Below are 26,573 nucleotides of genomic sequence, written 5' to 3' on the forward strand. Positions count from 1 at the left end.
AGTCTTATGGGAGAAAGGCCCGTTAGCTACCTCAAAATCTTGAAAAGGTCAAAACCACAAGAAAATACAAACATGTTTCAACACTCTTTCCTAAAATAAAAATAATGACTTTTAAAGTGACCCTCACGTCATTCCACATTTGAAAATGCAGCCTTCAAACAAAAGTTTGCACCCCCCCCCCACTACAGTGCATGTGAGCCTATCGTCAACATAACTTGTCTTGTGTGTTCATTTCTTGCGCTGTTTGTTTGCTTATGCACGGGGAAAAAGTGCTTTGTTCACTTTCCGCTCTTAAATCAAATTCTCTTTTTTGATTGAAAAACAAATCTGCCGTCTGATGGCGGAATTGCGTCCCTCTGCCTCTCTCTCTCTTCTGCTCTTCTCATCCACACACACACAGCAAATATATCTTTCCATTTGCATGCGCAGCTCGCACCCAGGCATGACAATAAAAGGAGCGGCTTAATATATCAAAAAAAAAAAAAAAAATCTGTCTGATTTATTGGCATCTGAAGTGTTTGCTCGCAACAAAAATCATTCCCGTGCCAAATAGTCTTTGTAAGGCTTGACTGCTATTTACTGTCATGCGTCTCATTTTAGTGTTATGGGTGATTATGACGGCGAGGCCTGCGCGGTCATATATTAGCATGCGCCGAATGAGCTGTTGGACACGACGCCGCGCGACTACGCGAGGTAAATGAAATCCGCTCGCTTATGCAGATGCGTTTACGCCGTCGCACAAAATAGCCTTGAACATTATGCGGCGATGTCGAGCTCCGCGTATAGTCGTGCGTTGGCTATATTTATGATTTATCCATCTTGTGCAACTGCACATCCGTACTCATCAGTCTGCGCAATGATGTCCCTGAGGAGGTTTTTTTTTTTGTTTGTTTTGTTTTTTCCAGCGGGGCATCAGTCAATCTTCCAGTGCATCCAATTTGGGTAATTCGTTCCATGCGTCAGCGTGCTTGTGATGGTCTGCTTGGGCGTCAATTATTTTGACCCCTTGTGAGCATTAAGGCAACTTGAAGAGTTTACAATCGACGTGGAGGACTTGTGAAAGGAACATGGTGTTTTTAACATTAGTATTACGGTAATTATATCCAGTTATTAAACAACTTTTGGAGTGACAGAAAGAATCTGATCAGTATCGATGGATCTTTGAAGTATCGGTATCGGATATGGAAAAAGCAGTATCGGGTCAATCGTTTTTTTGATCATTTCAGAAGGTGGCTGAGATGAATACATCCGATCGAACAAAAAATGTTTTTTTTTTTGCATTTTGTATTTCATTTTAATGGTTTTAACAAACTGTTCAACTGATTCCTTTGCAAACAGCTGAGAAGGCATTTCAGGTCCTTAACACTATCTTTGCTCCGCTGATTGGTCGAGCCGCTCGTTAAAGCGTTTGAGCACATATTCAGGTCTTTCCTATTTGTCTTGAGAAGCAGACGCTGAAAAATCCCGAGGGAGACCCAGCCTCTAATTTTAGTTTAGTTAAGTTCCACAGCTGTCTTGTTGCATTTCATCAGAGGCACCCGAAGGGGCTGAACCCAACCGAGCCATCGATTTATTGATTAAGAAGAGGCCATCAATGCATTTGTATAGTATCTGACCCTTTGATTCAATTTTGATGTCGGAATTATTCACACGTGATGGATAGAGCTTAAACACGCACATGCACACACACACACACACACACGTACACACACACACACACACACACACACACACACACTCAGCACTCAGGTGCTGGCCGCAGCATTCATCCTATCAGCTGCGTTATTTCTTAATTTAGATCTCCAGTAGGATAAGCGGTCAAAACACACAACCAAACACAGTGATGGATAAATAGACTGCCTGCCTGTCGTGTTGCCCCCCCCGTCCGTCCCCTCTTCTCCCCTCGCTCCGGCCACATGCCACAGACGCACATCAATTGATTGGCCATCTCTTTTTCCCGTCTCCGCTCGCTCACGACTCCCCCTCCCTCTTAAACACACGAGAGCACAAAGTCCCTCCCCCCCCCCGGGGATGAAATCACTTCCACACACGCTCACGCACGCACGCACAAATATGGGGTGGCTCGTTGGTGGAGTGGACAGGCCTTTGTGAGATAACGGGCAAACGCGGCCTGACAGGCTCGGCCGGGCCATTATTAAATTGCAGTGAAGACTATATTACTTTAGAGTGAGATAAAAGACTACATACAAGACGGATGGGTGGGGGACATCAAACAAGACCGCGTCCGGATTGTGCCAGGAGTAATGCGGCTGAAGGCGCCGCTGATTTCCCCTCAGACCAGGTGCCGTTTCTCCTTGAATAATCTTTAGGAGTTTGTCGTGCGGATGGGCTGATGGTGGTGACCAACGTTTGGCTTCACAAAGGATCAAAACACTTTGATTCACGCTCACAACTTCAAGCGCTAGAACGGGTTTTAGAATGCTAACATTTGAGAAGATTTTGGAAATTGAATGGAAACTATGGCTCGAGTCGTCTTATTTGATCAGCGATGATATATCAAAAAGGAAACATGATTGGAGATACGGAAGTTCTGATATCAGGAATTGGTCAAGTTATCAGGTACTGGTTACGGCAAGGCGCCCTCTTGTGGCCGTTTTACTATCAGGAACTTTTGGTTGGTCTACGGCGGGTTTATGCGGGAGTTCATTTCATATCTTTACGACAAAAAAAAAAATACCAAGCAACAACGGCAAGGACAACGCGAAGGGAGATCTTCATCGCTCGAAGCAGAAACGGCAGCCAGGCGGCGTCGAGCGCAAGGTGATGAAGCTCCTTCGTCGCCTGGCAGCCCCGAATGGCATTGGGCTCGATAGTCACGCTGGCACGTCATTAATCAACAATATGCGCGTTGAAAGCATCTCGGCGCACTGCCATAAGTTACACTTAAGTGGCAAGGGATAAAATAAGTGGGGTGAAGACGGGCTTTTTCCTGCGAAATTGGACCGATTGTAAAACGTGTGTGTGTGTGTGTGTGTGTGTGTGTGTGTGTGTGTGTTTCTTGCTCTAACAAAGCCCAGGTCGACGTTAATAAAATATCAATGCTCGGTGATATGTGGGAAATCGATCCTTTGGAGTGGCACCCAGTAAATTACAATCAAAAGCACTTGCGCACGACAAATATCATTTCATAATTTCTCACTGCTTACAGTATGATTATTCTTAGCCTGCTTTTTCCCCCAATCAAAAATCCATAAAAGTTTACGTCCCCTCAAAGAGGCCACAAGGTGGCGACAAAACACATCTTTTCTATTAGATAAGTCAACGGCCTGACCAAATGAAGCTCCTCCCCTCAGTTCGTCATAGTCGATCGGCAGCAAGATACCACTAGGTGATGCTAAAGCTAATATTTAATGGGGCTAATATTTTCATCGTAGACACGACTACAATTCCGTAAAAGACAAACCTCGACTATACAGCGTTTTACTTTAAGACTGAGCTTTTGTTTTCATTTGCTTCCAACCTAATTGTCTTATTTGTCCACTGATGTGATTCACGCCACAATAATAATTAACAGAGGTTATTAATTTTTAATGGCACCTAAATGGTGCGCCCCCGAGGGCCTATAACCTACGCTTTTAATTAATATGCAGCGGATGCACATTAGGCTTTCAATTAGAGTTGTCCCGGCAATAGCTAACCGTTTCTAATCCATATGCTCATCAAGGGTCCGAGTCATGCCATTTTAATCAAGCGCCACTCCAGACGTGAAGAGAGCGAGCACGCGTGTCCATCAGTCACTCAGTGGACCTGAAGAACAGCGCTACTGTCTTTTAATCAGCTTGCCTTCAAGACGTAATGTGCACCGAGCAGCGGGGGAATTCCGACGGGGCGCGGGCCGGCGGAATCCTTCAAGACGAGCCGCGACTGGGGGTCGCATTAACGAGATGCAAATGAGTCGGCCGTTTGTTCAAATGTGGACAGCCGGAGAGTCGTTCTGAAGGGGCTCGCCGTCGGTCCGAATCGGCGAAAATAATCACGAGGGTTTTTTTTTTTTTAGCACGGCAAACCACCCGAGTGCTGGCTCATTACGACGACACACAATGTGGCGGACTCATTAAATGGGGCAGGTGCCTTCGGAACATAATTCCTCCCGTGTGATTCTCTCCTGAAATAAACAGAAGCATTGCCCCAATCAATCCTGACAGCGAATCCACGACGAGGAGGGTTTCACGAGCGTGATTTAATCAGGGACAAGATCCGTTCATTAAAAACGACTCGGCACGAGTTGAGTTCTTTATTGTGACTGAAATCACCAGAGTTGTATCAAATCAACTTTTGCAACTGAAATAGAAATTTGATTCATCTATTTGAGCCCCACCAAAACCCTTTTGGGTTTTATGGTTTCTTTAATAAGAAAAATAAGACCAAGGTATCGTACTGTTTGGTATAAAATCAAATACAGGAACAACCAAAGTAAATTTCAGATCTAAGGGGAAAAAAATGGGCTTTTGATAGACGGCAAAAGTAAATTAACCTGACAAAACCATTAATGGGACAATTTTGAATTTGGTGACGTGATTCCGATTTTTTTTTGATAGCAAAAACTTTGTGCCTTGCCTCAAGTAAAGTTACATTCAACAATCTTTGTGATTGCAAATAGTTTTTATCGTAACACTGCTTCGACAGTATGAGGTGTTGGTTAACCGAATCAATTCGATCGATCATTATACAATCAATCACTATACAAAACGCCAGTGAACTCTAATATAATTTGAAAGTGAGCCAGGTGGATTGTGAGCGGAGGCGGAAGTCTACCAAAACAGTTATCAGCATTGATAAGGAGGCGGCGATGTTTATGTTTTGCAAAGCAGCTAAAACACATCAATTACGAGCCATCATGATCACAGCATCCACCGACAACATCATCACAGTGCAATCAGGCGGCCAATCAGAAGCAATTTCCTGCCCGTTGCCACAGATCGGAGAAGGAAATCCTCACATTGGCGTTTGGTCCTTTTAAAAGGCATCATAATCTCATAATCGACACACGATTTAGGAATACCTCAGTCGAGGAGGTGACTATTCAGAATTTCACAGGGATGAAAAACATGCACAGAGCCCAAAAAAAAAAAAAAACCCCAACAAGGAGGAAAATGGAATTTGAATGTAATAAATAAGCGTGGCCTCCGCCTTCACTCCTCACCACGATAACAAAAATGAAAATTACCGCTCACTCGCCGCTTTCGCGATCTTGCCATTTTGTCGGAACATTCCATAGACTGTAAAACTAGACGTTAGATTTCCACGTCAGCACGGCCTCAGATTAGCATAGCCGGCGCGGGTGCGACGACAGCCCCTCACAAATGAACCGGAACAGGCAGTCGGCGGCCTCCATTATTTGAAGGACACTTTGGACAGAAATCACAATTGACGGGTGCAAGTTTTCCATTTCAGAGGTGCACATGTATGTGTGTGTGAGGGAGGGGCGAGGGGGTGGTCTCATTTCTGGGCCGTTTTGGTGGTCCGACGCTCACGTGGGACTCGAGAAGCCCACAGCAGAGAGAGTCAATCTGAGACATCTATTATGCACTTCATCAATCTTTTTGGGACTCTTGACATTTCACTAGCTGAACAAATTGTCAGTTATCAAAACTCAATTTTCTGAAATGACACTATGAAAATTCAGAGCACGCACACGCAGACACACACACACAAAAAAAAAAAGAAAATCACGCACATACGAGTTATCCTATCCTATCCTGGAGGTAGCTTGGAGCTTGGCTTAGTGCTAGTTTTATATGCACACAGTTAAGCGGCCCTGCTTTACTGCCGTGCCTGCGAGGAGATAAGACTGTTTATAAATTGATTTGGTTATGCTTCATTGATACTAAAAAAAGAGGCCAGTCTTGTTTACCTGACAAAAAAAAAAACACACACACACAGCCCGCCTCTGAATGTCCATGCGAGCCTTTGTGTCTTACGTAAAACGTACCGCACAATACGTCTTTCAATAAATGGCAAAATGTTTGTTTGTCCCCTGAGATCAACATTTCCCAAAAGCTTAATCTCTAATCTGATGACCGTATCACCCGCTTCGTTTGGCGCGCGATAAGATATAGCGCTAGCCGCTAGCTTATGTGACAAACGGCGTTTTTAGTGGCAATGACGAGACTCGGGGGGAAGTTTGACTTTCAAGCCTCCAGCCCGACTTGTTATTGGAAAAGAAACAAATCAAGGTGGTTTTCCGCATGAATGCCGTGCGCTTTAAATTCAGACTCAAGAGGACACAATAATGAGAGGAATGATATATACTCGGACTTGAGCGGCACTTATTTCAAGAATAGCAAAACTTGGGTGAAAACAAATGCTGCTTTCGTACTAAACAAGCTATTTGAATATTCATGTACGAAAATCCATGTGACCAATGCTCTTGATGTCAAAATATATCATTCCCTCTTTTTTAGAAGGGGGGGGAAACATCCTGACCTTTTCTTGGTAACAGCAATAAAAGCCTCGCCGCTTTTATGCCACCGGTTGCACGGAACGCACAGTGGATTAGAAGATCAGTTTCTCGGCTCGGGGGACACCGCCGCTGAAAGATTTATGACGACCGAGAAGCCCATCAGAGCAAGAGAGAAGAAAAGGAGAGGAGAGTAAAAAAAATAAAAAATAAAAACCAAGATGAAAACATCGTGTGAGAGGTCCCAATAATCATAAACATCAGTATTCCCGCAACAGTGCGCCGTGTGCATTAGCATGCGGCCGACTCGTCGCCTGGCTCGGGGTACTACTCTGTGATTTGCAATAAAAAATAAAGATGCCAAAACAAAAACAAATTGAAGATAATGCAAATTAGGAGATGCTTTTCAATGCGCCGCATGTGGAATACTGTGCTGGCTGAGCTCGAGTACAAGTAGAAGCTCTTAATGAGCTATTTGTGATTGGATCCCAAAAGAGTGAAAATAATATTGACGAAACTTCACAAGTCTTCCTCAATTTATTTCACCATTACGGTTTGGGATAGAAAATTCACTAGAACCATTCTATGCTAAGCTAATGACCATCAAAGCTGCAAGCTAGCTCCAAAGATTGTATCCAAAATTTGGTTGGGCAAAACGCCATTTGGAAAACATGCGTGCCTTTGGTAACTTTTCAAAAGGTTACGACTTCTTGTCAAAAATCAACGACGGGCGTATGCGTTTGAGATTAGCGCTTCAAAACGTGGGAATTTCCGCACGCAGCGTTTCCGGGCAAACAAAAGCGTCCGCTTTCGAGAATGCGCCTAAGCCGTTCCATTCGTTTCGATGCGGCTCTGATACGGAGCCGACGGAAACAATGGGACGGCTCGTCCTGTCATTGTCACCTTCACATAAATCCCTGACACGGCTGTCTGGAGATATTTACAGATAGGAGGCGGCGTCAGGGGACAAGCAAAGTGCTGAGATAAACCTTCCTCCATCCCCCCCCCCCCCACTCATTTTTATATCGAAAGCCATAAATATAAACATGTACATTCGTATTTGCCAAATCGAAGCGGCGGCCGAGATGCACGGCTGGCGACGGGAGGAGGCCACGCGAGAAATAATCCATCACAGCCGGGAAATAGCAACCCTAAACCCTCGATGGAAATCCCACACTGCGTCCTGCTGGATGCCCGCAAAGATTCTTTCTATAGGACCCCTGAGCGGTTCTAAGATAGGGGATGAGAAAAATAAATAATGCCCCGCACTCTGAGCTTGGCAGCAGTTCTTATTGCAGACTATGTATCCATTACCGCCTTCCTCGAGTGACCCGACATCAATACAACCCTGAGAAATCTGGTGCGGTGGCACCTCCCATTGACAGAGCATGTCTGGATGGGTCGATAAGTGTGTAAAGACAGGAGGACGGTGCCAAAGCGTCCTCTCCGGCCAGCCAACGGACCCGCACTTCCGCTGGGAGCCGGGCCGGGTGTTATTTACCATCGCTTGGACCGCCTTCCTCAGTCTACTATCCATTAAGATTGATTCCAGAAGGTGGACAATTCTCAGTTGAGCAATCAACAGGTCGTCTACCAAAGCATGTCACTCCAACGTGTTCGTGGTGGGTCGGAGTCCTTATATGTACAATTAGATGACTTCTGAATTCATTCTGCTCAGTCCGAGCTAATCCACCAAAGAAGTTCCATCTAAACTTGATCATCTACTCTTCGAAGACGGTATATTTTTAGTTCAGAAGCCATGAAGCCTTTTTAAGCCCAGAGGTGGAGAAGAAGGTCTGTTTGTGTCCAAAATGATTCCCCCGTTCATAAACCTTCTTCTTAGCCACACCAACAGAGGTGAAACAATGTATTGGTATTTTCCTCACGGGTCTACATGTGCAGAGCGAAAATAAATCAGCAAAGATTCAGAGCGTCCATCTCGGGAAGGTCACAGGGTGGTAAAACAATCTTAGCTCAAGTCACTCATCATATTCCAAAGAGGCTGAAATCCAACAAAGAGAATGTGTGAGTAACTCTCGTCGATTACAAACCAACGTAGCATCCTTTTAAAGCTGCTATAAGTTCTTTTAAAACCGAGGAAGGCGGGTGTAGAAATTGGCCGTCCCCGCCGTGCATGTAATGGGCGCTGCGGTGAGGTTACGCGGGAGGTTGGCAGGATGCCGTCGGAGGTTGTGTCACCCTCTCCCCTTTCCCATTATTCCAAAGGTAGAAACAAAAAAACTATATTAATGTCTTTGGAGGCACACTGGCCAGAGCTTGTTGATTTGCTAAACAGTCCTGCAAGCAGAAAGACATTTTCCTGAGGAGAAAATGCCGGCTGGGTGTCTGCCGCACCTTCTGCAGCCTTTACGAAAGCTGCCAGCATCTTCCGTTTGGTGCCAGTTCACCTTACAGGCACATCTACCGCCTCTCGCCACGGTTTGTGAGGACCATCTGTGCGCACATGACAGTGACATTTAATTGGTTTGTTCCACACGTGCACAATATCCAATCCAACCCCCTACCCCCACCCCGAAGACAATTACCATGTTGATGAAAGCGTATTTACAGTAGGAAGGCGTCACAAGCGGAGCGATGAGTGATGGCGTGGGTTTTTAGCACGCCATTATGATTTTAATCTCTGTAATCAACTGACCCTCTTTCGGCCATTTCAGCAAAGTCGCAACCTTCACACCTGACGGTATCTACGAGCCGAAGCGTCACGGGGACGAACGCGTGAATGGCGCAAATTGATTTAAGGGCGCCGGGGAGGAGAAAAGCCGGCCGCTTTCGCTATCGGCCGCTGTGTTTACTGCCTGATTACGTTAACAAGGCACATATATCACATAATTAATCCAGAAGATTACCATCAAAAATCTATAAGGCTGCAACATGCTTGCTCGAGTGCCGCCGTTAATTATATTTGCGGCGACGAAAGAAACGGAATGAAAACAGGGTGGAAGCAAACGCTGATTCACGCGCAATTTCCTCGCTACATCAGAAATGTACGATGGGCGGCGTTAAATCCGACGCGACTTCTTTTCGCTTCTAATGCGTGAAGGAAAACTCAAGGCCGCCTTGTGTTTTTGTGATCAATCGTTGTCAGAATACATATATCCCTCCCCCCCTTTTTCAAGGTGCCGGGGTCGATCTCTGAAGCCCATTATTTCCTCTCTGACGGGTATAGACGTTGTCAGCTAGACGGTACTGCCCCCCGAGCATAGCCGGGGGACAACGCTGCTCGGCTTTGATTCCATTTCGACTAACTCTCCGTCTTTCCAGGCATTTATATATATCTATACTCTATCTGGATTTATATGCGTGTATAGCAATCTTTGGAATATTTTGAAAAACAAACCACCATCATCAATGGGACATAAAGAGCCTCGTTCTGATTAATAACTAGCCGATTCCATGCCCAGTCTTGGAATTTTACAAAAGTACGAGATAATATTTATACTGTATTGGTGCCTTAAGACAAAAAATGGATTGTCTTAAATGCAACTGTCTTTTTCAACGCCCCTTTGCAGATTCCCCTCTTGTCTATGCTTGAAGTCTTGCGTGTGTTCTCCAACCTCCATCGAGCTTCTTGATTATGATGGATGGGGCCCCCTACGGATGAGCGGGCGGTGAAAGCTGGCCTTGGAGAGGATTGCAAAAAAGTAGGGACGGAGATAGTGAGAAGACAAAAGGCGGATGACGACGTTGCAATCAACGGGCACCGGGACAGTTGCTAATCCCAGATGATGATGGTCCCGTTCTGATCTCGGAAGACATCTCGACGGTTTTTGAGAAGTTCATACAAAGAGTTTTCAGCTATTGACTACTTTCAAGTTTTAAACCCAGAAGCAACACCTGATCCGTCTCCTTGGAAATCCTGACAATGGCTATGCTGCAATTTGCACAGAGCGGAATAATGCAGGCGGATGCTTTAATATTGGATGAGCAAATGTGTTTGACGCCGCCGTATATCTTTACATCCCAGTGCTTGCGAGCCATAAACGCAGGGATCTCGGGATGATAGCAACATTGTAAAGCCTGATGATTTTCGACTCACGTCGTAAATATACACCGCGCCCCGTGCTGTCAATGACACGGCCCCATCCGTCCCCAGCTTGCGACTTACATTCTATTACCAAGAACGGAAATGAAGGATCCCTTGAGAGACCCTAAAGGGGATCCATTTCCAGAAGAGGCTAGTTTGTGCACGGTGAGATTTTTGACCCCCATCCCGCAGCCCGAGGTGACAACGGGGACCGGAATAGCTCTGTCACCGGCAGAGCCTTGGGGTCCTGCCACCTGTGTGGCGTGACTTGTGACGAGATACGGGGGAAGGTTCCTGATGATGGAACTCTGTAATGTGCACGGCTGATCAGAGTCGGGAATCGGGAATAAAACGTCCACGACTTACATGTGTATTATGAAAATGAGATGCGGGACGCTAATTAGCATTGTAAAGCAATAAAGTGTCTCTCCAGCTTGTTTGCACGTAACCTTGTATGGCATCTCATATTTGTTTGCACGCTACTCATTGAATATGCAAAGACAACACGGTATGTCAGAGATAATCACAACACATACACGACGGCAACATGACTTACAAGAAACAATTGGAAATCATGTCCGTGGCAACTCCCATTCCGCTAAGCATTGTGAGATGTGGCCTCAAAGCAGAAATGTTGGATTCTACCACCTGTCCCTTCCCGTGACACAGGTAAGCTCATTAGCATGGGAAAAGGTCACTTTGGGAAGTGGAAATCAAATACACTGACGGACTCGGACACGGCCATTAAGCCACCGGGCTATTAGTATTCATACAGAGCAGATTAATGGAAAATGAGCTGGGACAGTGCGGCCGGAGTATGAAACTCGCAAAGAACCTCTGACATCTCTGTTTTCCCACAGCTCTTCTCCATTTTAATATTAAAGCATTTCATTAGTTCTCCTTTTTTATCTGCAGACACAATTCTATTTATTTACAGTTCTTGTTGGCTGCTAGGTAGGATTCATGGAGCCCAATTGGAATAACTGCTCTGTATTAAATATAAAGGAATAAATTAAATTGATAAATATTTAATACATATTTTATATATATTATTTATTTAATATGAATGTATAATACATTTACAAATATAAACGTATATATATAAACGTGTATATATATATATATATATATATATATATATATATATATATTTATTTATTTATTTATTTATTTTCAATAACTGCTCTGAATATGGAATAACTGTTGTGAATAGAGAGGAAAAATATTGACAGAAAAGTGAGATTCTTTGGCAAAGCCTTCAGTACCTGTGAGCAGCACATATTCACAGACATCCCAGCCTTTCCCAATCCCTCCATCCAACTCCCCCCCTCCCATCCAGTGCACCCCACCTTCCTCTCCATCTGTCAGCCAATAACTTTCTGGAACCCGGCATGCCGTTGGCGCACCTGTGCCTGCCACCACAAATAGAGGCGTTTGACGCACGCGGGCGCAAGACTTTGTCCCCTTACTAAGTCATCCATTCCTAAGAAGTCCCCCCCCCCCGCATTGCAAAGGTAATTCATTGGAGATAAAAACTTGGCCTGTTTTTTTTTTTCTTTTTTCTAATGTTTCGCTCAGACGCTTACTGAGCCGTGACAGGTACAACGAGAGCGCCGGCGGCCACGGTCCCGCTTCTCCATTACCTTGCACGGCGCACGCTTGCGAAAGAGAGGGCGACACGGACGGCTCTTTGCTCATTAGCTTTGAAGAAACGACCGGGTTCCTCTGGAGTGTCGCATTTCATTCCCTTTGCGGTACGCTAGAGGAGACCCTCCTCTGCAATCGTGCAGAGTTATTGCGTCTTCCTCAACCATCTGTTAACAAGCAAACCGGGGCTTGCCGACGGTGTTCTCATATGATCCTTTTTAAAGCTCTTAAAGTTGAAATTACGATGTAATGATACCCTTATTTATGTAAGTATTTAAGTTTCATTTACATAATGTTTTTTTTAGATAACTATTCGGCTACCAGACATGAACAGGAAAAGTTTTAAACCTCCCAACGGTCTCTCCGCTGGCACGGTTTCAAAAGCGGCCAACTTTAATGCTTCCGTTCGGACCGGAACACATCGTTCAAACATCTGCTGCTTGGTCCAAATGTGAGTCGAGCTCTTTTAAATGACGCCCCCCCGCTTTGTAATGACTTAACAGTTTGGAGCGTTTGAAACAAAGAGGACGTGTGGGCGGCGACCAAAATATCAATTAACACGAGAGAAGCATCATTAAAGAAAAAGGCAAAGACAAAGAGCAGCTTCGGAAATGGTTTCCATTACGAAATAATAAACGTGTTGAAAAAAACCAAAGCACCATTGGTGGCATTTGCCTCAGTGGGATGCCGCCGACTTTCCCGCCAACTGTTGAATGACAGGTCATTAGCGGAACACCTGTTCTACCTTTTGCGCTAAATGTCAAGACCGGAGATCAGCTGATAAACACGAGCTTCAATTGAAACGAGAAGTCAAGATGCGAGACCCGCCGTTCTTTTCTTTGCCATTCATTGTGGCTAGTTAAAAGCTCATTGATATTCCGGTGGCCATCTTGAAGAGCGCTCGAGATCCCCCCCCCAATCGGGATTCAGCTGAGGACGCAGATTGCTCCCGACACCGGCTGATGATAATTTGGCAAAGCGTGGCTCCGGCCAAAATGCTTACGAGTTCTTCCGATGCTCTTGTTTGAGGCTAATCGCTTATGACGTCTCAGTTATTTATTGTACGGAGCCACGCGACGGCAGCCTGGAATCTGTTCAAACGCTTAACTGCGTGTTATCGCGAGGATCGTCCTGTAAACTGGCATTCATTGGCGTAAGGGCAGTGAAAGTGGAGATGGGGGTGACCATTAGCAGTTAGCATTTGCTAAGCGGCTACCACTGCTTTAACTCCTGTTTGATTAAAATTTGACAAATTTTGACAGTGGTAAAATTTGACAAGGTTATAAAAATATGATTTTTTTTTTTTTTTACAGGTTTGTTTGTGTAGGCTCTTCCCTGGACAGAATTTTAGACTTGGCTTTTTTTTTTTTTTTTTTCAACCAAGGAAAACTTGAAAGTGTGGAACCGTACTTGCCATGAATCGTTTTGAGGGACAATGAAACAACTCAATAACTACCAACGAGCTTCGTGTTTATGAATTCGATCTTGATCGCAGCTTTTACCATTCCGGTGTTTGGCAAGCCGCTTCCCACATCCGCACTTCCCCCTCATCACGATTGCCGATATACCGCCGATCTCACAATCCTTTTGTAAGCATTCCTTGACTTTGTCTGGAGATTGCTTTGGAACTAAAGAAATGGCAATGCCCGTGCAATCGTCAACCTCCTCACCTTCTCTGTCAATCAATAGGTTCCTTCCTGGGCTTGGTTTCAGTTATCATTAATAATAGCTGAGACACTCCTATAGTGGTAATAAACTGAGGGGAGGGGGCCGATCTGGTGTGTAATGGCGCAGTAATGGCAGCCTAGTCGACAGCTGCTGATGGATAAACCCTGTGAAAATGGATGGCCAAGCGTTCGGATATCCGAACGGGGAGTCCCACAAAAAAAAAAACTGAGGTGAGGGGTCAATGGCTACTCAAACGGGTCACCCCCGAGACAACTCTTTCCCCCGTTGATGACCTTTCGTCTTGCCTTCGCGCAGACCGTCGTTTTCCAGACGACGCCTCGCCACTTTGGACAGGAGACAAGACAAAGAAGCCGAGCCAGGAAGCCGGGATATTTTTTGCCCTCTAACTGACAAGGCCTGAAATATGGTCCATTCTGCTTAACCAAAAGGAACACATACATTTCTATATTAGAAAGAATTCCCATTATTTCTCCCTGAGCCATGAAAATCAATTGTAAAATGATTGCTTTCGGTGACGACGGGCGGAGTGCGCTTGGCCGGTCCCAACAGGAAGAAATAGAAGTTTTTTTCATCCCCACTTCTATTTTCTCACGGGAAATGGCCGAGATGGGGTATGCATGTCTAACTATTTCTATTTTGCGACGCACATCGTTTTGCTAAAAGTGGACCGACGAAAAGAAGGGTCCATCTGTAAGTACACAAAAACCTTACGGGGGAACTTATTTAAAAAAATAAAATAAAAAAATCCTGCTTCAGTGTGGTGTATGTTTTCTTTATTCATCGGCTGGGAGAAATCAAAAGGTTTCATGTGACAGAATATTACTATTATGTCCAACTAAACTGATGTAATAGTAAGTCCATAATGGATGCATGATGCAAGACCAATATACTGCGCATTTTATATAGAGCAGGGCTGTCAAATTCATTTCTGTTGCGGGCCACATCGTCATTATGGTTTCCCTTGTGGGGCCATTAATGACTTAAATAGAAAAAGATGGCCGCTCATATTATCCCATATGCAACAGAATCTAGGACAAAAAAAAAGTTTCAATTTTCCATTTTGAACGTTTGATTGTAACAAAAAAAATAATGTTGCAATATGTTGTTAAAAGGGGAGACAATTTTAAGGTTTTGGTATTTTAACAAGAAACATTAAGTTGACACACATGAGTTGCTATTGTGGGCCTTTTAAAATGATGTGGTGGGCCGGATCTGGCCCTCGGGCCTTGTTTTTGATACCAGTGAAAGAATACAAATTAAATCTATGATTTTTATTTTCTCAACATAAACGCTCCAGTCAAATATTCATCAGTGTGTCAATAGCAAAATCATAAAATCACATCGGTCCTTTCATTTCACCCAGAGCTGCCATATGCATTACATCGGGATTATTAGCATACATTTTACGATATGGCGGAAACGCCGCTCTTCCGCGTGTCCCATTAATGACGCTGTTGTGATTCATCTCCACCCTTCCTCTCTCTCGTGAACCATATGAAGTGCCCTCTTCAAGGGCGGGATCACTGAGCCGCCCAAAGGCCACTTTCAGGCAAAAAAAGGCCCATCATTATATTCACTGGCATTCTTATTTCATGACTAATGGATGGGAGTTTCATGGCGCGTTCCTCCGTGTAAAGTGACCCCGGCTTGCACCGCTCGTGCGGCTGGCTAAAAAAAGCAAAGCGCCCTCAGAGATAGTCACAGGAGACCGCCGTTCCAGCTCTCCATATTGATACACGGAGAGGCTTTCAACAAAAGTAAGGCCAAGACCACTAAAGATAATGGACCGGCGATCCCGGTGACCAATATAGTAGTCCGAGATAAGGGGGAGTCCTCTTGGAGATTCTCACGTGCCGTTATTAAAAAAAAAAAAGCTCATCTGGCGGTAAGAGACTGGCTCATCCGTTAAAGACATCCTCAAAAACAACGCAAATTTTCCTCCGACAAAGAAATAAAATTATTCCGAGCCTCGGATCGACCTGCTTAGGTTCTCGTGGCTTAACTTGAAAGACTCGTGTGCCGCGTTATTAAACCTAAACGAGACGGGCTCAATAACGCTCGCTTGGCCTCTTTGCCACTACTCTCGGAGGCTCCTCCTGCCACCGTCTGCATATCTTTTTTTCATTCTTTGGGGTTATTACTTCCTCCACTAGGCCACTTTAGGATTCACATTAGAAAATGTTGACTCGCTTTGGAGTTTTGCGTATTTATAATTCACTGGCCAAGCGGTTCACAACGTTTAAAGCTATGGTGTGGACCTCAGGGAAACACATTTGTATACCAAATTCTAATCCAATGGAAATCATTTTCTCCATTGGAATGCGCTAAAGTCAACCGTAGCACATTCGGGCTGTCCTGTATTATGCATTAAAAATCGAAGTAGGAGTTGGACTCTCTCCGTTACCGGTCGCCATGAATATTTGATCACAGCGAACAGCGACTGGTAAACAGTACAAAAACAAGGCGACTGGTGGAGAAAGGTGAAGAGCGAGGCTCGAGCGGAATTGACGGTTGCGCTGATGTATGCTTGTTGATGCTAATACTCAGCTTGAAGCAAACATGGCCCAAAAAAAGACGTCAAAGTACGATTTAAGGCACATGTTAGAGGATAGCGAATGATTACAAAAAAAATAACATAGGTCCTCATCATTGAAAAAGAAGAAAATATATATCATTGCTAGCAGTTAGCCGCTAATGCCGAAAACTTCTACTGTTGTATCACGCAATGACGCCGGAATCAACTAACGGTTTCTTAGCATCCTCATTTAGTGAGGAAATATGATTTAGGGATGGCGTTGTGTTGATGTTAGTAGCAACTCTGTGATGGCCATAATAAGTGGCAAGCTGAAATCTCGGGAAGGTAAGTCAAGCTAGCTATGACGCGTTCCTTCGAAATAGGGCTACTGCATTAGCTTTTAAGTTAGCCTATGCATTGTCATGCGGAAACTACTCTCATGTCATACAGAGACGTAGGTGGGGGTGGGGGGGTGGAGTGAGTTAATCATCTGAGAGTAGCTTCTCCCATCAAGTTGCGGTGACTTTAATCAAATTATGACCTTGTAAAGCAAGCGCTTGTCATTTGGGACCCTAATCTCCTCACTAATGACTAATTAGCCCCATCACCTGTTTCTCCAAGCCTCCATTACAACTCAGACAAAGCTTTAAGATAATGGAATAGTAATATGAAAAAGAATAGGGGGAAAGTTTTTTTTTCCCGTAAATAAAAATCAAAACTAAATATCAAAGGGGATCAGTCTGACATTAATTTTTTTTTGCAATGAGGCCAGTGTGTGGCGCTCCGGACGACAACGAGGGGGGAATACATTCATTAGCGCTAATTAAGCTAACATAGCAGAAGAGAGGAGAACGGCACGTGGGTTGAAATGATCCCATCTGGAAGACCACCCGACATCGAGACGAAAGCTCTCCGGACGGCCGCTACGGATGGACCCTACCCGGTTTAGGCGTCGGTCACGGATTCAGCCTTCATGCGAGAGTCTTTGCAGGTGGAGGTGGAGGTTGAGGGGGGGCGTGCAGCTGCGGCACTTGGCGGCATCTACGCAAACAGGCGGCCTCCATTCATTAAGCCTTTTTAGAGCAGACACGCGTTCCCTCTGCGGGCCCCGAGCATCTGCCTCCACATCACTAAGAGGCCCGGAGAGCGTGCGAAGGCCGACCACGCAGCCAGACTTGACAAATTTGGGGAAATGATAGTGGCCCGGAGGGGGGTGGGGGGGGGGGTCGATGACGACGACACAATCAGCTCTCAGTAAGGTGCAAGCGGAAAGGAACCTGCTCTGTTCTTCATCACTCCTTCCTCATCCTCTAATCACGGGAACATCTGGCTCCGAAGAATGTGAAAATATATATCCTGGCCGATTTGACACGGGAGCACCTCAATTAGTTCTTCAAAGACGCTCGTGGGAGGGAGGGGAAACAGCAGCTGGAATGTAAACTACGCTCAAGTCGTACTTTTTCGGGTTTGCGGTCGGGTGGCGGTACTGCGCTGACCTATTAGCTTGGGCCTCGGAAACTTTTCCGAACCTTTTCTTGTAATGTATCCGCCTCTAGGGGAAAAAAAAAAAAAGACTGATCATTTGATTGCGGAGTGCAATCAGCGACACTTCTTCTCATTTTCACCTGTTTTTGGATTTTTAATTCAGTGTACATTGATTGCACTAATTTCTTTGATGGAATTAGTGAAGTGAGGCTCCACGAAAGTCTTACAAGTGCTTTTAAAATGGAAAAGTCAGCATTTATTAAGAGCCCCATTTCCCGGCAGGGTGAGATCAGCAGGTGGGGAAATGATCTAATTTCACTTGATTGATCTGAAAATGATTGATTTACCTTCTGAGACACTTCATAAAAGGCAGTTTGTGCTTCTGTAGTTTGTGCATAAAGACTTCAAGTCCTCAGTAAGGTGTCTCATTGAATATCACTGAAGCATGCACACAAAACACACCAGCAGGTGCAAGGACAGTCACCCCCCCCCCCTCTCCCCCCCAGCCGGGGAAAAAAGAGAAAGGAAAGCAGGCAACCGGGTTATGCCAGGCCATGAATAAATAAAACATCAGCTATAGCTTCACATTAATGCAACTGGATGAGAAGTTCCCCAAAGCAGTTGCGCCTGTCATGTCTGATGTTGTGAATGCTGGAACGAATACCACAAAACAATCCATTATTGTTATTATTGAGCCAGATGATTCCAAATGGAAGTTTGATGATTGGCATTTGCGTTGTCGTTGCCAAGCCACCTTGGCCAAATCCACTATTAAAACAGTCTTTGCTAGGAATTAGCATCAATGAGCTGGAAATGCTTTTCCTTGGATTTTTTTTTTTGCAACCCTTATCGACTAATTCCACGTTTATTATTTTACTCAACTAAAAAAACTGGAGGGAGGGAATGGAATCATAAATGAGTATGGAAAATTGGTAGGTTAGGGGACTCTCCACGCTTTGCTTTTTAGCTACAGCTAAATAGGTTTTTAGAAAATGATTAAGTATTGTTTCAATCAAAATATGTATTGATACGACTGGTAGCGTCAAGTTTCCTGTAAAAAGTCATGTGACATTTTTAAATCGGGCAATACGTTTGTGCCGTCGCAACAAATTTAAAAATCGCAGCTAGTTGCTCGACAGTCGAGTCACGTCGGGTCATCTGGCTCGGCGTCCGGCAGGCCAAAGCGGTCGGAGCGTATTTGTAACGCTTTGACAGTCACTCGGCCGCTTCGTTCCTTTGTGGTGAAGGAATCCCACGGAACAATACAGTGAGCGAGCGCTGATTCCGTCTGACGTCCTCGGCGGCGAATATTTGATGTGTTTTGATGAGGCTCCCGTGGCGGTGGCGGGGCTAATCAAAACAGCGAAAAAGAAATCAATGTTCTTTTAATAAAAGAAGACTTTAGGTGGGAGGGAGACAGACGGTTTTGCCGGTGACAGGACCTGTCGCTGCCTTATCTCGTGCCTCTCAGATCCCCTAGACAGGCAAATATTTTTACTGCAAACACCGGCGGCTCGACAGGCTGCGTGGGCCCACCCTGTCACGCTTCTCTACTCGCGACTTACTCGCTCACGACCGCAAGTTTCTTGTACGTTTTATTTCAAATGACACAAATTTGCGTGTTTTCCATGACACTTACTACAATTAACCACTTCGGAGAGAAGCTGGATTTTGTGTTTAGACACGTTGCAGCCCCTCCCCTCCGACACGTGGGGATTTTTTTTTTTGATTTTCCATTAAAAAAACATTTATACTGTTGTATCCCTCCCACGTGCTTTAAACACATTAAAAGTTACCAAAACAGACTTTTTGCACGATTCCTCCCTCTCCTGGTGTCAAAAAGACGTTATTACTCACGCAGCTATGCCTAAAAAAATGAAAAGTGGGCTTGTCACTCCCAGTTGAAATTTATCGGATCACTGACAAAAACAGAAACACTGACATTGGAAAAGTTTTCCCTTAATCTGAGTCCACTTTCATTTTGAAGCACCGGCGGCACTCGGGATGAACTGAGACATCGGGGGGGGTTCACTGTACCTGCGAGACGACCCCCGCCCACACCCACACACACACACACACACACACACACACACACACCTGCTTCCAACTGCCATCCAAATCCACCGTCATCCAGATTAGCCGGCAAAGTGGCATATGCCTTCAAGCCGCCAAGAGAAAGACAGCGGTGGTGCAGTGAATTCCGGTAATTAATCCCAGATTACATGTGCTGGCGCTCCATCAGGCCAGTTAGCGACATGAGCGTCTTGTACACCCACACCCACACTCTTGTCTTTTGAGTGTACAACATTTTTGGCAGATCTTTATTGCTACTTTAGATCTCAATAACTTCTCTAACAGCGGCAGAATCCTCTGGATGGTACTCAGGCAGTGTTAAATGACAGTTGGGTCACCACCATGGCAACCACGACTCTCCGATATTAGTGGACCAGCCAAACAAACGATGACATCATCCTTACCGACGACATCATGTGACTATTACTTTAAATCATTGACTGTACTTTCCAAAACATGATTACAAATAATTTGAGAAGCAATGTAGTCAACCTGCATTCATTTTGACATTTGGCTTCATTTTTTTTTTTTTTTACAATGAGAGAAACTATCAATCCGTTTGCACGCCTATAAAAGTGTCAGTACCCCTGAGAATAGTTTCCCTGAATATTCCATTTCTTTCCTGCAATCTAAATATTGAAAGAGCGGCGAGTGACATATGGGGGAGGGGTGAAGGGGGGGCGGCGTGGGCGGGGGTCTACGCCAAAGAGCCCTTGCATTACGGTAATCATTTAGTCGTGACAAATTAATTAAAAGGATAATTAAATAATGAACACGTTAAATATGGCAATTAGAAATCTTGTCCTACATGAGTGAATTGGAGGGAATTTAATAGGAGAAGCCAACGATGCGATCTAGTGTACCAAAACAATTTTTATTTAATGTCTCTTCTACAATAAAATGCACGAGAGCTACACTTATAATATGATAACACGATAATGTTATGACAGCAGTAACAGGAACGAGTAAAGGATGGAAACATCCTCGACTTGCTCCGGCCTTGAATATATTTCGTTTCCAAAATGGCCTTTCCGGTGACTCCGGCCACTCCTATGCCTGTTGCCTAGCAACCGTGGCATTCTCGGCAGGATCCTGACGACACGGGAACACCCCGAGGTGGCTCCCGGAGCTCGACGCCACGACCCGAGTGAGTCCGGTCACGAGAGATGATGACGTTAATTCCGAACTAATTTCTTCCATACGTCCTCGACCAAGACGTGATCTTAAAAATTTGAATTTATGGAATTTTCTTTCATTTCAGAGGGAAAGGTGGATTCTATTTTCTATTTTGTAACTGCCCCGCAGAAGAGGAGGTGCTCCGGTATGTCTGAAAAATGACCTCCCATTTGTCATGCATGAGCAAATACACGGGCGTCTCTGCTTTATCCACCCGTCTTCCTACGCATCGGCGTTCCCGCGTTATTTCAAACGTCCCTATCCGTACATCTTGATGTAAATTCAAATCTGCTCATCTCACTCCAGCGGGGGAGTACGCGATCTCGGATGCAGCCCGCGTTAAATCTCGCTCAAACCGTCCGTGGGTTAATGTGCGTTTTTGCTCGTGCGTTTGATGAGCTCGGAACGCTCGGTATAAGACGACAACACCGTTCCGCCTGTGGGACGTGAAAATGGAAGAGAAATGCAAAGTTTTGCAAGAATCGCCGGTCGAGGTTTGGGGGTCGAAAATGGATGATTCTCCATATCCACAACGGAGATAGACGGATAGCAATCAGAAGGTTTTAGCGGCAAGCTAAATGCAAACATCTTGACAAGAGCGGCGCTTGGGAAAGTTTGTCCCAAAAACCTGAAATGAAATATAGATGTCGGTGGCGCCGCCAACACCGCCTTTCACGGGCATTACTCTAAGCCGGAGGTGTTATGTTCCATCACAGCAGCTCCATCTTGCATTATGAGATGTGAGAAAAAAAAAAGAGGAAGCCGATACAGCGGCCGTCACGACGACAACATTAGCATCTAGTCCTGAGGGCTCTCAATTGCATCAATGGCTCGAGATGTGTACACGTGGCGAAGATCTCTCCCATTGATCCTCTTTGGTAGAAGCGCTTTTAGAAAGTCATCGATTCTATCGGTCCGCCGTGTTCCGGGAAGCCCCACCAGACAAATGTGACACTTATTTATGTTCCCCGCTGCAAATGTAATAAATGAACGCAAACGGGAGTTGTCGCGTAGAGTCAATAAGTGCGGCCTCATTTAGCATTCAGCACATTTTAACTCCTTTAATGGATGATCAAGTGGTGAAATATTCCTGCAGATGACGCAAATGTGTCATCAGTTATGATGATTCGAAGCTCACAGCTCCAATCCGCAAATTAGCATGCCGGTAGTTAGCGGCTGTGAAAGAAAAACATTTTGAGTGGGCTTAACTTAGCATTAGCTTAATTTAGCATTAACCCTTGACAAGGGTGAACATTGTATGGGGAAGATGATGATTCAATATACTCGGGGTGGAGTACTATTAGCACTTTATTCATTCATTCATTCATTCATTCATTCATTTTCTGAACACGGGGGTCGCTTTAGCTACAAGCTAATATTGAAGGTAAACAAGCAACTGTGGTTTGCTAACTTTGTAACACTGACACAGAATGTTTGGGTCAATTCTGTTATTCAGTAAAGATAATCATTTTAAATCATGCAAGTAGTATTCGTGTAATAAGGTCCTCCTTTCAACGTAACGTTTTATCCGACCCTTTAGATGTGGACTGTGGTTAATCTTATTAGCATGCGCGACACATTGCCAAGGCTCATCAAACTGCAGTTTGATAGAAGCGTTTAGTTTCCCCGAGTATATGAAAATGCAAAAAGTAGGCGACGCAGAAGGCACAAAGACGGTCATTAACAGCCTCCGTTCCCAACGACAAACCGTTGAAAAGCAAGCGAGTAGTTGACTGGCCCGCGTTAGCGCATCCTGGCTGGCTCAAAAGCGTTTATGGTGCAATTCATTGTTTGATTGCGCCTGCATGACCAGCAGCCATTTGGGTGACAAAATACTATTAATATGCTTATGAAGGGCCAAAAGGCATGCGTACATTTGAATAACAAAAGCAATGTATTCAGCAACTTTGAAGTGCAACACAAAAGGGGGGTGAGATAAGGATTTTCCTTGAAATACGTATATTAAGACACATTATTTGGAAAGCACCATTTAATGCCTCCCATCAGTACACCAATAAACAATGCTTCCCTCACGGAAATTGCGCTGTGGAATTATGCAATGGATTGAGATGTCGGGAAAAAAAAATAAATAAATAAAAAAACACTAGAGTAGAAAGCATGCATGCTGTTGTCTTGTTTGGAGTAACCGCGTGAATCCACTAAGAACACAATGAGGGCAAACCTCTCTAATTACTATTGTTGAAAAATTCTTGGTCACAATTGAAATAAAGCGCAACAACCCCCTAAAAACAAATCATTCCTTGTTGAAATGAAGAGGATCATCTGAGTTTTCAAACATTTACAGCATACTGGATTGATTGCGTTGGAATTAGCCATCATTTGGGAAAGTAGTACCAACACGTATTTACTGCTGAACAATACACATGCACACACACGTACACACGTGTTAGCAGACCATCAGAGGTTGTAAAAGTGTAGTCATAATGTTCCCCGCCTTGGAGGCTTATTAGGAGGCATAAAACTTGTATGATACCTTCATTCATATTCCCCATAAACACCCGGTCACATTTTTTCAGCCACACACATACACACACACATCTGCAAAAATATAAGCCGCTGTTTTGTGCCGCATGATTGATTTGCAAAGTAGGCCGGCGCTGCGAACGTATGGGAAGAAGGCGAGGATTTGCCTCCGTGCGTGTACGCAAATTGCAGTGTCAGATCGCCGCATGGATGTTTGTCTGGCACGGACTCAGCATGCCAGCAATTTTTGGGCCGCTCTCGACACACTGACGTCTGCGTAAACTGCAAAAATTGAAGCTGGCGTTGATTATGGCAGTCAAGGAGGCAGAAAGGCCTGGGTGAATTGACAATGCCCCGGCGAATAATAAAAAGCTAGTGGAATTCTTCACAGAAGGGAGGTACGGGAGGAAAAAAATAAATAAAATCACAGCATCTGAAGCGTTTACAATTCCGAGGGTTGGGAAATGCGATGTTGAGAGAGGATTACGTGGCTTTAAAACAGGCCGTGACCAAGACAGCCTAACACATCAAACGATACCATAACAGTCCTGACAGAGGGCTGCGGTGTGCATGCCTCGCCAATAAGTTGGCGGTTTCATTTGTTTTGGGAAATTCTCAACATCATCATTAGACAATTGCCTTCAATTACAATTTTTTTTTTTTTTTTTTGGGGAGGCTTAGACAAACAAAAAGAAATTTTACAAACCCCCACAATTCCACAGAAAAAAACAGATTCCTTACACAGATAGGAGTAAATGTTGAGGATAAAATCCTGGATAAAATCATAAATAAAAAAATACCCAAAGGTCAATTATCTGGTCTGCCACCTGGTGCTGGGGGGCGTCCAAGCATATTTCCAGGGGGATTTGTGCCCCTGCGGTCCACCCTCTAGCGCTGCCAGTGTCAGTTTGACATAGACAGGAGGGGCATCATCCCAAACAAAAAATAGGCTAGATGAGAAAAGAAACCTTGATGTGAGGAAAAAAAAAAAAAAAAAACATAGTTGACTGCCCATATAAGGACATAATTCGAAGGTGTCATGTGCAGCAACTGATGAGACTGCGCTTTTTATTTTCGGTCCTCAAACACGCACCTTTACATAACAAGCGTGGGGCGTTAATTTGCCACACACTTCAACAATGCTCAAAGTAGGCCAGGAAAAGACGGCGCGTCGGAAAATAAAAATGTGAGCCCTGGTGCTTTCTCGAGGCTCAACTTGCTCTCCTGTTTTGTGCCGACTCAACCAAATCGCGCCGTGTCGGAACTCTGTAAATACGTTGGCAGCGGGTATCTCCGCTTACTTGTAGTGTCACCAAAAATTCACACGTTTCTCCCCAAACAAGCTGAATTTCATAAAATAGATATAAAAAGTCGACACACCCCTCAAATGCCAGCTTTTTGTGAAAAAAAAAGAAAAAAGAAAAAAAAGAGACCATAATAATTCATTCAAGAACTTTCCCCACCAAGAATGCGATCGGCACCATGAGGGAAATTAAAGCAGCCACTTCAAAGTATCCAAAGCTGCAATTAGCCCAAAAATGTGTGGGCTGCCTGTCACATCCTCAGCGGGGATGCGCCGTTACAAAAAACAAAACAAAAAAAGCAGCCGCAGACTTTGACGCACTGCAAGAAAATTGGAGCCATCTCCTTGTTAACATGTTGCCGCCCCCCAGCCAGCAGATAAGATGACAGATATCAAAGTCTTTCTTGCCCTTGTCGCAAATGGTTTGATGAAATTTAAACACACACGCACGTTTACCTCTTGACAAGTGATGAGGAAACAAGCAGCCTTAATTCTTGAATGCGGTATCGGTGACAGGATTGCATGCGAAGCAGTTGCCCTTGGCCAGGATGCACACACTCCGAGTGGAAGTGATCCAACATGGCAGCGTGTCGTCTTGCTTGACCCGAGGACAAAAAAAAACAAAAAAAAACACAAAAGGATGATTGGTGTCAAAATCATGGAGGATGACGCTGTGACAACTTGAGTAAACACAGCAAGGCGGGAACTGCAGTGAACACTCACAAATTCTGGAGTTTTGCTTGACTGGCTGTCATGAGCATGCAAAACAACAGGTGCCTTCTCACAATGATGTCACAAGTCCCAGAGGAAAAAATTGTCATTGGCATTTGACCAAAGCAGAGCAATTTTGGAATAAATTAAATTATTTGAATAAATACCCACCATAGTTTTAATGCTGTCAGTCCAAAACGTGATCATTCAACAACTGGCTAAATCATTTTAATATTCAAAATGAACATCAAATTAAACTAAACTCAGTCAGAAGTGTTTTTGACATCATTATCTTTTGTTCAGTAGTCAATCACATCATACCTGTATTTAAAAAAATTAAATGAAATTGACTCACATTGGATGGGGTCACATGTTGAATTTTCCAAAATGTCCGCCTTAAGTAATCTAGAAATTCAAATCAAGGAAAAAGAGAAAACTTTTGAATTTATGTGGGCCATTGTTTCCATACTAGCAGATTAATGAATTTTCCAAAATGTCTGCCTTCAGTAATCTAGAAATTCAAATCAAGGAAAAAGAAAAAAAACGATTGAAATTGTTTATGTGGGCCGTTGTTTCCGTACTCATAGATTAATGAAAGGTGTTCACTGAAGTAAGTCACCATTTTAGAGAGCTTCCTTCTTGGCTCATAATATTAGCAACTATGGACAAACAACAACAAAAATATTCCCACTATTGAAAACAAGACATCGTAGGAATGAACATACTATATTGAACATTTGCTTTCCGAGTGAGTTTCGTCTCGACGACGCCCGTGGCCTTCAGTTGTATGCCGCCACCACCCATCGTCCAATCAGTGCTAATTGAACGCGTCATGTCAGCTGACGGCCAAACAACCAATAAGACGACACCATTTAATGACGTCATCAATAGCAAATTTTCCATTTGTTTTTTTTTTTTTTTATATAATTTTATTCACACTCTTAATTATATTATTTTGATTATATTATTTTGCTTCTTTAGGGTCAGAGTGAAAAAAATTGAACCAAACATTTTTGACATGTAA

The 26,573-nt window shown here is 44.2% G+C and overlaps 1 protein-coding gene across 1 annotated transcript in view; it reads right to left on the bottom strand.

Moving 5' to 3' along the window:
* The window catches only part of adamtsl3 (ADAMTS-like 3), a 94,925-nt gene extending 68,565 nt beyond the window's left edge, over window positions 1-26,360 (bottom strand). The window contains exons 1-3 of the mRNA XM_085902747.1: window positions 26,275-26,360; window positions 25,905-25,954; window positions 25,295-25,432 (exon numbers count right to left, since the gene is read on the bottom strand). Of these exons, the coding sequence (XP_085758873.1) occupies window positions 25,295-25,432; window positions 25,905-25,954; window positions 26,275-26,353 (267 nt within the window). The 5' untranslated portion in view covers window positions 26,354-26,360. The remainder of the gene's footprint in view (window positions 1-25,294; window positions 25,433-25,904; window positions 25,955-26,274) is intronic.
* Between the last annotated feature and the right edge of the window lie 213 nt (window positions 26,361-26,573).

Source organism: Syngnathus leptorhynchus, chromosome 2, assembly GCF_054491065.1.
Source record: "Syngnathus leptorhynchus isolate UIUO chromosome 2, UIUO_Slep, whole genome shotgun sequence".
Taxonomy (NCBI): Eukaryota; Metazoa; Chordata; class Actinopteri; order Syngnathiformes; family Syngnathidae; genus Syngnathus; species Syngnathus leptorhynchus.